The 16,721-nt window shown below is 38.0% G+C and overlaps 3 protein-coding genes across 8 annotated transcripts; all 3 read right to left on the reverse strand.

Annotated features, from left to right (window-relative positions):
- Nucleotides 1-1,664: 1,664 nt before the first annotated feature.
- rpl10a (ribosomal protein L10a) lies at nt 1,665-3,969 on the reverse strand. The gene is made up of 6 exons (XM_083553749.1): nt 3,850-3,969; nt 3,265-3,336; nt 2,998-3,078; nt 2,442-2,590; nt 1,966-2,138; nt 1,665-1,882 (listed from the first exon to the last, which is right to left on the reverse strand). The coding sequence occupies exons 1-6, from the start codon at nt 3,852-3,854 to the stop codon at nt 1,712-1,714; spliced, it is 651 nt and encodes a 216-aa protein (XP_083409875.1). The 5' UTR covers nt 3,855-3,969; the 3' UTR covers nt 1,665-1,711.
- An 827-nt stretch (nt 3,970-4,796) lies between these two features.
- Nucleotides 4,797-11,744, reverse strand: fance (FA complementation group E). The gene is made up of 10 exons (XM_083553750.1): nt 11,388-11,744; nt 8,583-9,171; nt 8,346-8,390; nt 8,208-8,264; nt 7,905-8,048; nt 5,993-6,116; nt 5,829-5,904; nt 5,656-5,722; nt 5,242-5,367; nt 4,797-5,117 (listed from the first exon to the last, which is right to left on the reverse strand). The coding sequence occupies exons 1-10, from the start codon at nt 11,603-11,605 to the stop codon at nt 5,016-5,018; spliced, it is 1,548 nt and encodes a 515-aa protein (XP_083409876.1). The 5' UTR covers nt 11,606-11,744; the 3' UTR covers nt 4,797-5,015.
- A 1,060-nt stretch (nt 11,745-12,804) lies between these two features.
- Nucleotides 12,805-16,223, reverse strand: mkrn4 (makorin, ring finger protein, 4). Of its 6 annotated transcripts, none has more exons than XM_083553942.1 (8): nt 16,120-16,223; nt 15,132-15,260; nt 14,743-15,053; nt 14,581-14,663; nt 14,272-14,480; nt 14,066-14,176; nt 13,781-13,895; nt 12,805-13,670 (listed from the first exon to the last, which is right to left on the reverse strand). In XM_083553942.1, the coding sequence occupies exons 1-8, from the start codon at nt 16,173-16,175 to the stop codon at nt 13,551-13,553; spliced, it is 1,134 nt and encodes a 377-aa protein (XP_083410068.1). In that variant the 5' UTR covers nt 16,176-16,223; the 3' UTR covers nt 12,805-13,550. The 6 variants fall into 6 exon arrangements, with proteins under 6 accessions (XP_083410068.1, XP_083410067.1, XP_083410066.1 ...); XM_083553941.1 differs by having other exon boundaries at nt 14,272-14,483; XM_083553940.1 differs by having other exon boundaries at nt 14,581-14,664; nt 14,735-15,053.
- Nucleotides 16,224-16,721: the final 498 nt, after the last annotated feature.

Raw genomic sequence — 16,721 nt, forward strand, 5'->3', positions numbered from 1 at the left:
CGTTCCTTTTTATTTAATGAGTGGTTAAATACTTAACTGGTCAAAAACACAGCAAGCCACCAATCAGGGTAGAGGGTAACTTGTTTGATTGGTGCTTGGTGGTATCTACTTAGCACAAACACACAGTTCAGCAGCAAACAGAACATTTTAAAAGGAATAAATTATGGAAGAAACTCCTGACCCGAACTCGCCACAACACACGTGGCCTTATTTGCACCATTTTTTGAAGTAGTTAAAAATATTTTTTCATGATAACTTTAATAGAGATCAGTCAGTGTTTGACTCTATATCTTTTTATTAATAGATTGGTGTGTTAAGAGTAACAGAGTGTATTTTACATTATCTGAGTTGATTAAGCCTTGAGACAAAAATGATAATCAAATAAAAAGTCATAGTATTTTGGACACTGGATTAATACTTTAATGTATCTCTATTTAACTCCAGTGCATGGTTTGTGTACTTCATCTACCACTGGTATTAAGAGGTACAATTCGATTATACCCAGGCAATTGCCAAAACCACTACATCAGGAGCCGCTCTCTCTACACAGAGATGTGACATATAGTAAATATTGAATAGGCGATACGAATTAGACTAAAGACAAGATGTGTGTGTTTAAAAGAATAGAATATTTTAGTTATATTAATAGCATACCGGAGAGTTCATAGTTCTACAGATAATAAGATGCTGATCTGGTCCCTCATAGCAGGAGCTCTTATTTGCTAAATAACTACATTCCAAAATCCTTACATATTAGTGACATTTCTGTATTTTAATAGTGGTTCAATAACATTTCTATGGTTTCATGAACACCATTTAACAACAAAGGGAATGCCCAGGAATGTTTTTGATAACTGCTTGTACATGTACACATGCATGCATGGCAAGAACAACAAAGCCGTGTCAGTATTAAATACAGCCATCATTCCCTGTAACCCTCACAAACTGCCTGCTGGCCTGGTACTAGCTCTAAATAACACTGAATCATTGATATCCAGTTTGTTTGTTTTTTTACTATATAATTTATTTTAATTTCATTAATTTTGCTCAAATTCAGCTCCATCACCAGGGTTGGTGCAAATCACCTGGATAATGTGTCACACCGTCACAAGGAGGGACTGACAATGTAATCTAAGATGACCAACAGATATAGACTACTTATGGGACAATGCTCATTTAAGTTACACAATGCCCAGATTATCAGGCTCTAAATAATATCAATAAGATGCCCATCTTGTCTACAGGATGGGCATCGTAAAGTGTGTAGAAAATAATGCTAAGTAGGTTCTGGGGGATCTTGTAATCATAAGAACAGTTCCCTAACTGCTTTTAACTCCTAGCTTACCAGACAAATATGCGCAAGAAACCATGCCAAGGAAGCCAAACCATTCCATCTATGTGATTACAGACATTTACAGCACAGATTTGCTCTAGATTTTGTGGGGTTAAAAAAAAAACTTAAACTTTAAAGAGCAGTCTATATTACCTTAAGTTCATAAACTTTTTCCATGAAACTATGAATCTTTAGTACAGTTTATAATTTTTCATGTTTCTGCCATGACTAGATCTTTTTATGACTTTTTTTTTTTTTTTACAGAATTATCCAATGTTGCTGTTTCAGTTGACAGTTGTAAACAAGCAAAGGAAAAATGCAGACAAGAAAGTCTTGGATTACTCCACATTTATTATAGAAAGAACCAGGACAGTATCCCTAATAGAGACGCTGAGGCTTTCCCATGGTGCTCTTGATGTAAAGAGCTCTGACATTCTGCCAGTTCTTCTTCAGCAGAGACACCAGGAAGTTGACAGAGAGGTGAATGTTGTAGACCAGCTCATCCTCAGACATCCTTACATGGCCCACTGCCACAGCCAGACACAGCACCTAGACAAATCCCATACAAAAACCATTAACGGTGTTATCAGGGATTTCACAGACAATAACCAACATATTTCTATAAACTGTACCTTCTTCATCTGGAATTTGATTGTGGATTTGACCTCATCCACTTTGGTATTCAGATTCTCGTTGTGAGTCAGCAAAGAGGGAAACTTTCCAGCTTTGTTCAAGCCAGGGCCCAGGATACGAGGGATCTGCTTAATCAGGGACTCAGAAGCCAGGAAGGCATCATATTTCTTTGCTGTGGAGTCAAGGAAAGTTGTTAATTTAGCAAAGTCGTGTGTATATTAAACTTTTGAAAAATACCCAGGTCTGTTGAAGTAGTAGCAACAGGGCACATTGTTTAATAGTCATGTTTCAGAACAATACGTGTCTGCTACACACATCCACTATGTAAAGGTAAAAACCAGAGAAGTCGCTAAAGCCTGGCCAAACTGCATCAGTAAATTATTAAATACGACACACTTCTCTATGTATCTCCATGCAGACTTTAAGAACAAATAAAATCTAAACTTGGGAATAATAATAAAAAAATAATAATTACCCAGTTTCTTGACCAGCTTCTTGTTCTTGTTAAGCTTTTTGAGTGCCTCAATGTCCATGTGTGGGATTTCGGCAGCCTTGGCTTCATCACAATGCTGCTGGTCACCGAGAACGCACACTGAGAACTTGGGACGTGGAGTGGTCTTCAGCCTGTCAGAGACAAATTAACAAGCCCACCAATAAAATAAAGAGCTGCAAACTCTTACAAGCCAAGTGACCCAAAGCGGGAATCTTACCCATACCACATCGGCTGTCGTAGGTTGCCGAAAGCACAGTCATAATTAAATTGTCGGCTTAGGGATGAAAGCACATACATGCCCAACCCTTTAGCCTCCCCTCATGTTTTAAGACCCAGGGTAGGGGTCCGTCTGCTTTACTAGCCCAGCTCCAGGGTGTAGGCAGACTACCCAGGTCACTTCTCTAAGCCTACCACTAGCCCACCTGAGAAAATCAGCTCAACTTTAAGCCAAGTAGAATTTTACAAATATATGTTGCAATAAAAGGCAGGGTAGTGTGCAGGCCGAGAGAAGGTTGGGTGAAACAGTAAAGGTCCGAACCTGACTGTGCCTGAGAAACGCTTGTCCTTCTGGGGATCATAGTTCTTCAAGCTGATCTGCAGCTCCACAGTTTCCAGAAACCTGAACAAGTAAGAAATGGGAAATATTCATGTAATATTCAGAGGAAAACAATATTACACAGATTCCACTTATTACAACGTGCTGGTGCCATGCTGCTGGAATCAAGTTAGGTAGAAGTTCATACATTGACATATCCAGCATTCCTGTAAAACAAGAAGTCTAAAAGTACAAATATCTGATTCTCACTTTTTCCTCTTGGAAATGGAGCCAGCCTGCACCTCCCGAACAGCCTCGTACAGCGTATCTCTTGAGACCTTGCTGTAATAAAACATTAATATATGAGTTGTACACACACACACTCAATATAATATATATATATATATATATATATATATATATATATATATATATATATATATATATATATAAATATCACAACGCAATTCAGTCGTTCAGTCCAACAATTCCATCGGCACGATCTATACTAATGAAGCTAAAATAAACCTAATCGTAGTCTTGTACAGACTAATACAATACAAAAATATAAATTCGAAATATGTAGTGTAAATCTACCCATGTATATTATTAACTGAAAGCCCGATAGTGCCCAGATTTCACTGGATTAAAATTCTGAGCTCCAGTTAAAGTGACGGTGAGCCCGCAGTGCACCACAGCCGCAGCCTAAATCCGTGTATAGAAACTTTCACGCCGTCTTTATTAGCAGCACAAACAACCAAACTCAACGTAGGATTATTATTAAGTCTAAAAACGTGCGTTTGAAAAAGAATAATATACCAAATAAACCAATTTTTAACACGCTTCTTACCGTACCTCATTTTTGTTCGTCTTCCCCTGCCACACGGAGCTCGAAAAAGGAAGAGCGGACGGAAGTGACGATAATTATAGGCGCCTAAAACTCAAACACGCGCTGCCGAAGCGTCCATGTTTGTTGTGGCCAAATAAGGTCATTTTTAACATACGGATATTGTACTGTACATATTATAATATTTTATCTATCTCTGAGTTTTAATATTCTACATGATGAATCAGTCATTAAAGTTTTTTTATTTAAATGGATTTAAATATATTTTATATTACATAAATGTAATAGTATAGTATAGTATAGTAAATTAAAATGTACATTGTTTCACCAAAGTCTGCGTGTGCACGATAGTGGACTTCAGGGCATATTCCTGCCTCACACCTAGTTTTCCCAAGATAGGATCCACCACAACCCTTACCGGTTGACCCATATCTAAACACAATATAATTATAGATACACACAATGCTTCAAACCTCATCTATTCACCAAATGAACAATACATTACAACATTTTAAGTAGCCTATTATGACAATTTTCCACCTTATCCAAAAAATAACTGTGTTTCTTTGACCACATGCCCAGTGCCCCCAACCTAGACAGTTTTGTGGGACATTTTGTATTGGCCAAGCATACAAACACAAAAACAACTTTCCAAAACAGCTGAAATCCATGAACACAGGGTGGTTTCCACTGAAGGTGAGATAGCTCAATTGACCTTCATACATAAACACTTACTAAAAATATCTTCCACCATAACATAACCACCATGTCCAGTATATACAGAAAGAGGTCTCTAGCTTTGTCTGTATACTTCAAACCTGTCTCATACTTTGCAAGCATGTGATTTGTGTATTAATTCTGCTAGGGCTTCCCAGTGCTCACAGTCCTCACATTACTGTTTATAAGTTAATAATACTCTTCCATTAGAACCTTTTTAATAAATGCCCCACATATATTAGCTTTAAATAAATGTCCTTTGTTTAATGTAATACAAATATACAGCTGTTTTATTAACAGACGTTCGTAAAATATACAAATCAATCACAATTACTTTATCATTTAAATTCATTTGGTAACAATGAAATATTAACATTATTAGAAAAAGCTCATCAGTGCTACATGTTCATTTATTTAGACTTATTACAATTTGATAGAAAATACCTCATTATATAGATTAATGACAAATGCGCTTTAAAGCAGCTTGGAGGGACTTCTTCAGGAAAGTCTCATTAAATGAAATAGAGCAAGACAGTGTGTGTTGACATGCAGCATTCACCTGAAAGAAGCAGAGAAGAATTCATACAAATATTTTATTATATGACATTAAACAACACAAACCCACAAAGGAAACACCATAGACTTAAGACCCGAGTTAATTGCTTCATTATTCTTTGACTCACATGAGACTGGAACTTTGTCACAACAGTGAGCATCACTTTGGCGAATTTCATAGACTTGGTGAAGTGTGAAGACTGAGCACTCAACTGATTGATGAAAAGCGAAAAAATCTCTTCACTCATCTCAATCTTTAGAAAGTGAAAACAAAAGATACAATGAGCATATGTTCATCAAGCAAATGTCATAACAAAGGTAACATACTAAGCAGAAAATAAAATATAACAGGCAATCGTAAAATAAGCTGGTAGAGGATTTAAAGTGGAAAAATCTAAGCTGAATGCTTTGCATATCATTAAGTGTCTATACTGCATATAGGTGTTTAAATGCACTAAGCAATTTTTGGAAATATTTATTAAATATATGTATTTTATAATTGTAATATATTTAACGTACTTCATAGTGAAACAATATTTTACCTTTGAATCCAGCAATTCATGGATGAGTGACAAAATTCCCTCGTTCCAGGACCCCACAAGTGTCATCCTGTAAAAAAAAGATAATTAACATAGTTTATATGAAATCATGCATACTGTTAGGCAAATATCAAAATATATATTTCTCATAAAACCTGTTAACATCATTGACTCACTGAAATACAAGAAGCCTGTGATGGGGTTCGAGGCAGTCTTTCACCAGCCGACAGAGCAGTTCAGCTTGGGCACTTCCTGTAGGACACAACAAGGATTTAAAATGCAAACCTCAGAATGTGTTGTGTTTTCAGAAAGAGTTTTACAAATAATATTTCCCACAAACCTGTCTTTCCTTCCTTTATGAGAGGTTCTATAAGAGCCTGACAGGTTGGTCTCGGGTAACGATTGCACAAAGATGTTACAGCGGTGACCAGGCAGCGGGAAGGTGGCTCAGTGAGGGAACGAGCCTGAAGGAGAAAGTGAGAGCATTTCAAGTATCTACAGATCCGATAACATTCACATAAAATGTTTAGTATTTCAATATATTCATATGTTATTTATGCCACAGATAAAATCAATAGCACAGACAGCATCTGCTGTTAGTGCAACATGTGCTACTTTATATAATGTCTTTATGTAAAGAAAACAACTAGAAGGTGATGTAATTGTATTATAAACTTTAAAGTATAAAATAAATTTTATTAAATTGGCCACAGTAATCTTTAGTTCACTGTCAAAGAGTGATATATTTAATCTATTTTTAAGCCTACATGCCAATATCTATTTTGGGACATGAAAAAAAAATATATATTTCTGTTTTTACAAATGTGCTCAAATAAGAAAGGACCTGAACACTTTAAAATACTTATAAACACAAAATGTATTCAAAGAGTAAACACAACAAAGTTGTTAACATAGAGTAATTATGACAGCTTACTACCTGCCAATGCAAAGGGATTTAAACACAAGTTGTCAGTGGAGTACCAATTACTCCACTGGTATATGTAGGAACAGGCCCTCGTGCCATTTTTAACTATCACTCGTCAGCTGCATGGAGTAGAACACATTGTGTGTAATTTACTCATTAATCTTTCATAGGAGCATTTCGAGAAAAAAGAAAAAAAAAAGTCATCTTAAAAATTCTGTAAATTTAGAAGAACATTCATATTGTTCATGAACATCAATAAAATTATGCAGACATGGCTTCAATTAATATAAATAGTAATGCGTTACTGCATTTTTTTTATAAAAATCGAATTACCTGTCCGGTTCAAACAGTTTAAGGACTTATAGTTACACACCCAAACCTATGTGTAATGCAGTTATACCTATTAACCTACTTTATTTAAGAACAATTACATTTGAATTTTATTTTTTAAAGTCAAGTTATTGTTTATTTCTAGTGGGGGGAGTGGTGGCTCCAGCGGTTAAGGCGCTGGGTTGCCGATCGGAAGGTCTGGGGTTCAAGCCCTGGTATCGCCAAGCTGCCACTCTTGGGCCCTGGAGCAAGGCCCTTAACCCTCTATGCTCCGGGGGTCCCTTACGAGGGAAATATCAAGGTCCGTGACGTCGGAGTGACGTGGGGCCGCCTTCCCGTGGGCTCACCACCTGCAGGAGGGACCGTAAGGGACGGTGCTGTGAGGATTGGGCAGCAGTCGAAGGCGGGGGTCTGCTTAGACTGCTGCCCCCGCGAACCCGAATTACGGATAAGCGGGAGAAAATAAATGAAGTTTATTTCTAAAGCTCTTTTTGCAAAAAACATGGTCTCAAAGCAGATTTACAGAATTTAACAGTTACACGATGTGTATTTATCCCTGATGAGCAGCCAATGGCGACTGTGGCAAGGAAAGACTCCTTTAATTAAATCTGTGGTGGGCCATCAGGGCCAGCAAAGCCTCCTCTGCTGGCCTAAACACTATCAGTAACACTGACTTACATTTACAACCTAAATTATAATATTTGTTCCATGAAATTGTATTAATTTATTCCCAACAGTTTATGATGTCAGTTTTTCCGTCCTCTGATTGAATGGTCAGAGAGAAACTGTTACAGCCAAGTTGATGGTTTTTATAATTGCGACGTGATTGTGGTGGTATCAAGAGGTGGATTAAGTCGGGTAAGTCCCCACTGAAGGCCCAGGTACCAAATGCATGGCCCGCCACTAAATTAAAGTTCAGAATGTCGCTCTATATAGGATTATTGACATTTGCACATTTATACACAACTTTACCAAATTATTGTTAAATAAGGCACACCTTGTCGAGTAAAAGGCTCTTGATGATGGCCGAGGCTGTGCTGTGGCTGAGATCTGGGGACAGAGCCAGCACACCACTACAGAAATGTGGTAAACTCTGCTCAGGTGCTTCAGGTAAACACAGCATTGTACAAAAGACTTCCAGCTGTACAAAGATTGGACCTGTGATTAGTATTAAATGCTGTACACAATATCAGTAACTCAATCCTAAATGCTAATAAAGAAATGAAATATTAATATAGAAGACAAGTTTCAAACAGGTTTTTATGTTTTGTGCATGTCCAACACCATAAATTGCTCATACCTGATTTGCATTACATTCATTCAGCACTTTAAGTGTAGGCATACAATTATCATCCCACTGCAGAGAAACAAGAAAAACATTGCTATTATTGCAATTAATAATTTTTTTTTCATTGATATTTAACTAGAAACTTAATACCTCTGTTCCAGAGTCCAACAATTCTTTTATCAAAGGAACAGCTGCCTAAAAAAAATCAGTAAATGTTCATTTCTTACAGTACATTCAATGTGATCTGTGCCATCTTATGCCAGCATTTAAATAAACAAAGCTTTGTATAAACCTCTGATGTTTAGTGTAACTTTCATCACTAAAGCATATTACTGGTTTCTCACAAAATGCTATAAAAATGTAAAGAAATGCCCATTTCCATTTCACCTTTATATGATCTGGTAAGAGACTTGAGCAGTCTTCTGGCTCTGGCAGACTTGCTAAAGAGTCTCCTTCCAGCTCCTTGTCACACTGTACTGTTTTAACATGAGATTCCTCCTGATCTACAACCACTAGTCTGTCTTTAGGGTCACTTTGGGCTGCAAGGTCAGTCCTTCTTCTTTTGCAAAGTGGTTCATCTACATCTGACTCCATGTGAAGATCAGTGATCTCAGTCTTCCTCTTTTTGTGTCCTGTATCCATCTGATATTCTGTAGACACGTCATCAGTCTTATGTTCATTCAGACATAGATCCCACTTTCCTTTTTCCTGAGAATCTTTAAAACAATTACAGAGGCCTTTCAGGCTCAATACGCATTCCGGTGTGAGGAGTGTGTCTTTTCTAAACTCCTCAACTCCAAGGTCTTTATGAAGCTGACTGATTAAGGAACACATCCATGGATTTTTATTCTCGTCCTGTGAAAGGCAGTGGAGCACAGCCAGTACACTCTCTCGTGGCAAGCCGGGGTGGAGAAGATGCAGAAAACACAGCAGGTCACGCTTAAACGTAGCAGAAAACAGGCAGACCAGTGGCTTACTGCAACAAAATGATTCACAAAGAATTTCTACCATGAAGTCAATTGACTCACAATGACTAAGCAAATGTATATCATTTATTTTCAACAAAAACTGGACAATTCCAACAATAGCAACCTGTAGTATGAAGGCAAGTAGACACTGGTGTTTCCAGTCTCATGACACAGTTAAGAAAGTTTAACTTGGAGCAAATATGCAGCAGCTTTGTGCAGCAACGGCTAATCAGAGTGAAGACGGTGCAGTGACAGTCATAGTGTGCGCTTTCTGTCATCTAGTATGATATGATGTATATATAAACAAGTGCATTTTCTATACATAAAACTTACCCTCCAGATTTAGAATGTACAAAATGTAGAAAGAGAATGGAGTTGTCAAAGTGAAATGCTAGTTGAACCACCCACTGATAAAATATACTATGGCATTCAGTATTAGGAACTTTATAGTACAGCGACTTTTACACATACAGTGACTTACAGTGGCAAAGCAACTGCAAAACATTTACTTTCAACGAGAACTGGGAAATTCTGGCAGCATGATTACAAGTGACTGTTTAGTGACTAAAGGCGGGTAGGTCCAAAATTAAAATTTTGCAAATAAAAAAGCGAGTGAAGACAGTAGACCTGATCTGTCTGTCTAAATGATGCTGGTTTGTCACTCTTGGATAAGAAATATCACCTACTGGCAATGTGCAGTAATTAAACTGATGTACAGTGAGGAAAATAAGTATTTGAACACCCTGCTATTTTGCAAGTTCTCCCACTTAGAAATCATGGAGGGGTCTGAAATTGTCATCGTAGATGCATGTCCACTGTGAGAGACATAATCTAAAAGAAAAATTTAGAAATCACAATACATGATTTTTAAACTATTTATTTGTATGATACAGCTGCAAATAAGTATTTGAACACCTGCCTATCAGCTAGAATTCTGACCCTCAAAGACCTGTTAGTCTGTCTTTAAAATGTCCACCTGCACTACATTTATTATCCTAAATTAGATGCACCTGTTTGAGGTCGTTAGCTGCATAAAGACACCTGTCCACCCCATACAATCAGTAAGAATCCAACTACTAACATGGCCAAGACCAAAGAGCTGTCCAAAGACACTAGAGACAAAATTGTACACCTCCACATGGCTGGAAAGGGATACGGGGAAATTGCCAAGCAGCTTGGTGACTTTTGGGTCATAATTCCACTAAACGTGTTTGGAGGAAGAAGAATGATGAGTACCATCCCAAGAACACCATCCCTACTGTGAAGCATGGGGGTGGTAGCATCATGCTTTGGAGGTGTTTTTCTGCACATAGGACAGGGCGACTGCACTGTATTAAGGAAAGGATGACAGGGGCCATGTATTGAGAGATTTTGGGGAACAACCTCCTTCCCTCAGTTAGAGCATTGAAGATGGGTCGAGGCTGGGTCTTCCAACATGACAATGACCCGAAGTACACAGCCAGGATAACCAAGGAGTGGCTCTGTAAGAAGCATATCAAGGTTCTGGCGTGGCCTAGCCAGTCTCAAGACCTAAACCCAATAGAGAATCTTTGGAGGGAGCTCAAACTCCGTGTTTCTCAGCGACAGGCCAGAAACCAGACTGATCTGGAGAAGATCTGTGTGGAGGAGTGGGCCAAAATCCCTCCTGCAGTGTGTGCAAACCTGGTGAAAAACTACAGGAAACATTTGACCTCTGTAATTGCAAACAAAGGCTACTGTACCAAATATTAACATTGACTTTCTCAGGTGTTCAAATACTTATTTGCAGCTGTATCATACAAATAAATAGTTAATAAATCATACATTGTGATTTCTGGATTTTTTTTTTTTTTTAGATTATGTCTCTCACAGTGGACATGCACCTACGATGACAATTTCAGACCCCTCCATGATTTCTAAGTGGGAGAACTTGCAAAATAGCAGGGTGTTCAAATACTTATTTTCCTCACTGTATGTATGAACAAAGAACCCATCTACGAACTACAAGAAATATAAGTGACCTGCCGTAAGATTATATGAACCCAGGTCTCCATTCTTCAATTTGATGATTATTTCATGAATATGCAAATTGGTCTGTGACGCCATGTGGTGATTTCTAGAAGATAAAACCCATGTTACCCTTAATGTATTAAGTGTCGACACTTTGTAGTAGTTTTAGCAGTTAAACCAGTTTTTTTAACAAGTAAATGAAAAAGTTGTGAGATCAAATCAAGTCAACCCTTACGTAGTGAGTGCATGGGTGTCTTCATCCAAGCATGCTTCATCCTGACATAACGCCTCCAGAAAAGCAGGTAAAGAGGAGTGTTTGTCCGCAGCTCGCTGTTTGAAGAGCACTTTCTGAGCACGCATCACTCCTCCTGTGAGTAAAGCCTGGACCAGCAGGCGCGAGCTGCCATCCAACCGCTGCAGTAACCCACTCATTAGAACTGTTCTATAGCACATAGACTCCAGTAACCCAATTCTACCTGGATAGATCAAAGTTAATCTAATGACTATTCGGGGCGTATGCCCATTTATTTAGCATCGGCAATGAGGTGTTTTTATAGCTTTTATCCATCGGGTTTTGACGCTCAAGAACGTTGAATCTCTTCTTCTTCAGATTGTTGCAAGACAAGTGTATTTCCACACTGCCCTCTACTGTACAATATTCGATTTAATACTTCTATTCAAAAGGATTATCACGTTATAAAAACCGCACGAATTACAATTTGTACACACTAATACATTTACAAGTTTATCCAAAACAACTATACCAACCTCAACTCTAAGATATACACTGTACATGTCATTTAATACAATAATTTCTAAATAATAGCTTGACTCATGCACATTTACCTGCCAAACAGTCCAGTAGCATCTGGTATTTTGGTCCATTTCTTAATTTAAAACTTAAATATGTTCAGAAATTTAATTGAAATTGTTATATGCTGAAATATATTTGGGTTAAATGATCAATAATTTGGCTGCTTCATGGTATCCTAATAAACAGTACCTCAGTGACAGAGTTGCTATCTAGATTGAAAACAATCTTTCCCAAATATACTTGAATATGACCCAAAAACTATCAAGTTCTAGATTTAATATAGCAGACTACAGCAAAACATTGATTATAGGGGTTAAAATTAATTCCATCTGTAGTCACGTAATTATTTCAACCATTTTATATGGATAGTCCTACTATTTAACAATTTCCAGAAATCTAACAAAACTTCCTATTTATTCCAACTTTAGCAACCACTCATGACATTTGTATATATTTTTTTTATTTCTCATGGAGGGCATTGCACCCTGTTCAAGGTAATCCAACTCTGGAAAGTCACTATTGGCCCATAAATGAGAGGTATTGCAATTTATTATAAAGAAATTAATTGCCCTTGATCAGAATAAAGGATAAAGGCAGATGTGTACATGCATTTTTCTTATGTTGCTTTATATAAGATACTTTTCTAAACTTCTGTACATCATGTACAACTGCCTATATCTGTTCATATGTAGCACTGTGGTCCTGCAACCATTCCTTGGCATGTCTCCAAATATAGTGGAATGAAAACTCAATTTAAACAATACCATGTCCTAGTCTAATCACACAAGGATTATGTCAAATTTAAACACTTGTGGAGCCATTAAAAAAAAAAAAAAAATGAGGCAAACCAAACACTTTATTATGTTCTTTTTTTTCTTCTTCCACCCTTTTAAGCAAACTTAATAAAAGTTATAAAATATCAAGTCTTGGTTTGTATATTGCATTTTGAAAGTATAACAATTTCCGTAAGACAGTAAACCGGTTACAGTGAAATATATCAGACTAAAGCAATGTTTAAAGAAAGCAGTGTATAGTCCAACAGAAGTAACAGTTGTGTTTCAAGTAGCAGATTTCAGGCTAGAGGCACTCAACTCTGATCCTAAGGTCCAGCACAGTTTGATAAACTCCCATTAACACAAGCCTGTAACCAGGTGTTGGAGCAGGCAAACTAAATTTATGCTGGACCCAGCTATCCAAAAGTAAAGTTAAGCACCCTGGCCTGGTTTACACAAATAAAACTGAATACTTATTAAAATCTACTGAAGTAAAGTACAAATGTGCAAATTACTATAAGGTACTCCGAGACTTCAATAACAGTACATAGGGTAAACAAGTACTAAACCTAAGAATTTCTAGACTTTAATAGGTACAAAAAAACCTTTACACCTGGCTGCCTAAAAAGCAGAGTTTCAAAATATTCCTTTTAAATGGCAGCATAATTTAAAAGCCAGATGCAGATAAGCAATTTAGTGCAAGGGAAAGCACAGGGTCTGTATGGACTATTCAAGGGTCCAAGTGGCACATCACAAATCAATTACATGTCAACAACCTCAAGGGCACAGGATTGGAAGCTCCTTCCACAAACTAAACATGGTCAATTTGTATAAAATCAAACTCATCATCATCCAAAAGAGCAAGGGCAATAAGGTATCCCAAAAGTCGCTGCTCCTCATTATCCATATCCTCCAGCATCTCCAAAGCATTCTGCATTATCATGGAAAGATACAATAGGGTTACTACATGGATCAGGTCATTGACAAGTTTATGCAAAGTACTTAAAGCACTGCAGCCATACTGGATAAAAAGATAGTCACCTTTTGTCTAAAGCGTCCTGGAGGTTGGTGCCCTGGTGGTAGTTCATGGCTATAGATGCACTCTAACGCAAACGGGCAGCAGCCATGCCGCAAAAAGAAATTGCACTTTATTTGACTGTGGGATTAAGGCAGAGAACACAAATGAGTAAAGGGAAACCCAGTTCTTGCAGCTTGGACTTTATGCCCTGTTTAAGGCATATGCAACCCTTTGAAAAGCACAATGAACTAAATGCATGTATATTTACAAGTATAGTTCAATGTGAAAAATGGCAAACCAATAATTACCTGCTCTTTTCTTTAAATGATGCAATTAGCGCTTCTTTCGCCTCACCCTCACAAACCCAATATTTACTGGGAATGTAAAAAGAGGACCTCACTCTACACTGTGGACAGGCCCTGTTTAACCAGACAATTTACCAATCAGTCAATTAAAAAAAACAAAAAAGGTCTTAAACATCTTTAGCTAAAAGTAAATGGTATTACAAACTTACTTTATAACCTCCTCCTGGAAGTCTTTGGTCTTTCGCCAAGTCATGATGCAGCCAAGACAGAAAGCATGACTGCAGTTAGGCAGGATTCCAAAGCGCCTCTCACGTGCTGTGGCTTTTTCATACACCTTGTCCATACAGATACCGCAGACAACATCTTTGCTTTCATTGTAGGCCATAGACAGTCCTGGGTTTGAAGCAGTTGCACCACTCTCCTGCAGATGAAGTCCATGAAAACAGTAAAGCTTTAGTGAATATGCATAGCCAGGACATTAACATTTTAGAAGATCAAAAAATAAACAAATAGGACACCTGAGATGTGGATTCATCTTGACTATTGCAAGGTAAATGATGAAGACTAGGATTATCCCTTTCCAGTGGCTGCAACCCTTCCTCTGCAAAACAAAAAAACATTTAGACCAAAAACAAAAAAATAAAAGCATCACAAAAATTATAGTTTACCCTGCTGATGACCTGTAGACCCTGCTTCCAAAACAGCATGCTCTTCCTCCTCAGCAATATCTGCTGTTTCTCTTTGTGAAATCTGCTGGTGGCTTGAAGTTGTGACCAAGGGCTCACTGGCACGTCTCCTCCAGTTGAAAGTGACCATGGGTTCAGAGCCACGTCTCCCAGAGTTGAACGGGTCAAACACGGGGAAAAGTGAAGGCTCAGAACCCCGTAGGGAAGCCAAACCATGGCCTGGCAAGGTAGAAGTATTGACTACTGGCACCGAACCACGCCTCACAGCAGAAGACCCCCTATGTGGTCCGGCAATGTGAAGATACCTGCAATAGAAGACAACCTTTGAATGCAATCCCCCCCCCTTTAAAAAAATAAAAATAACTGAAATAAACACCACATACCTGCAGTTTTCACCAAACCAGCAACCTCCTTTCTGAAAGTATCTGCACACCTGAGCTGAAGAAGCAGCAGGATATTCGTGCCGATAAAAGCAGTGCTGACCAAAGCTGCATGAACCGTTCACAAACTGTCTGAAAAGACAAACACACCAAGTATAAAAGATTAATTTTAGCACAAACTGCACCTAAAACCAGTTTTAACAGCCTACAAAGTACCAAAGCACAGTTTTAATTTAGGTGCTAAACATTTTCAAATAATGCAAATATCCACATTTCCAGATGAAATGCATCTCGGAGGAGACATGACCGATTTACTGAGAACCACCATTATGGTGGCACTGATTGGGTGATTTCAGTCTTCTACGTCAGATTTATTTAGTATGTACACATTAAAAACGAACGGAAATGTAACCTGCTTGAAGGAGCTAGTTTTAGCCTTTAGGCATCAACTTACCAGTTTAAACTATTGGTTGCACAACCCAAGTCCTTGAGCAAGTTAGGTGTTTAGAACACGTCGAAAAGCCCAGGTATACAGAAATACCACATTACTCGTGTGCATTTTTCCACTGAGCTGATGAACGAATTATAGTGTACGACAACCGACTGTTATTCTAGCTAGCCTGTGAAGTCCAATCCATAAAAACTCTTCCCACTTTATACAAGTAACTCAAGTCACGACTTAATACCTGCAAATTTCCCTTCTGAAGTTCAACCGGCTGTTCGAAGCTCTACGCGACTTCCTGCGACCATCCATTAGTAACATTAAGCGCTAATGTGCATCACTATCCGGCAAGTTGTTGCATTTATACGTTGCTAAGCGACACGTGGTCGGCGGTAGGGCGTGACATCACAGAGCACGCTTCAAACAAATTCGATTCGAGAGAAGGGTTTCCACGTCTCACGCGCTAGACAGCAATACTCATAAACCGCATATACAAAAATGTAAATAAACGAAATACAAAGCTGACTAAAGGCCAAAAAACCTTCTTACCTACAAATACCATTACGAACTCTTTGCTCTTCAGTGACCTGTGTATTCTTCTCCATTTGACAGCTTTCACCTCAACGTCTAAATTCTCGATTGATCGCTGCACGCGTGTGTGTAAATATATATAAAAATGGTTGGGCGTGGCTTCAGGTCAATTAAACTAGCTTGTAAGCAATTGGTTTAATTAATCAGTAAACCCGCCTACTTTGTAGACGAGAGCAGATGAGTTCTAGGCCTAGTCTAGTGGTCTCTAATAAGGCAGGCAGTTTAGGACTGATTATATACACTACTGCACTGTCACTTTTTGTCTTATTGCACTACTATATATTTCACCCATATGTACTTTGTATATACTGTATTCGTATATTTACATATGTATATCAGGTTATTTGAGCATGTTATCTTCTTGACATGTCTTATCCTCTTCACAATTTTGCAGTTGCACTGTATATTACTATATATACCATATCTTATTACCTACTTCACCTTCTGTACATTAATCACTCTCACCCCTATACATATGGACCCATCCATCATTTAACATATTGCAATTTATTGTAAATAAACCACTCATGCACTTCTGGTTAAATCCTAACTGCATTTCT

This window comes from Silurus aristotelis, assembly GCF_946808225.1.
Source record: "Silurus aristotelis genome assembly, chromosome: 11".
Classification (NCBI taxonomy): domain Eukaryota; kingdom Metazoa; phylum Chordata; class Actinopteri; order Siluriformes; family Siluridae; genus Silurus; species Silurus aristotelis.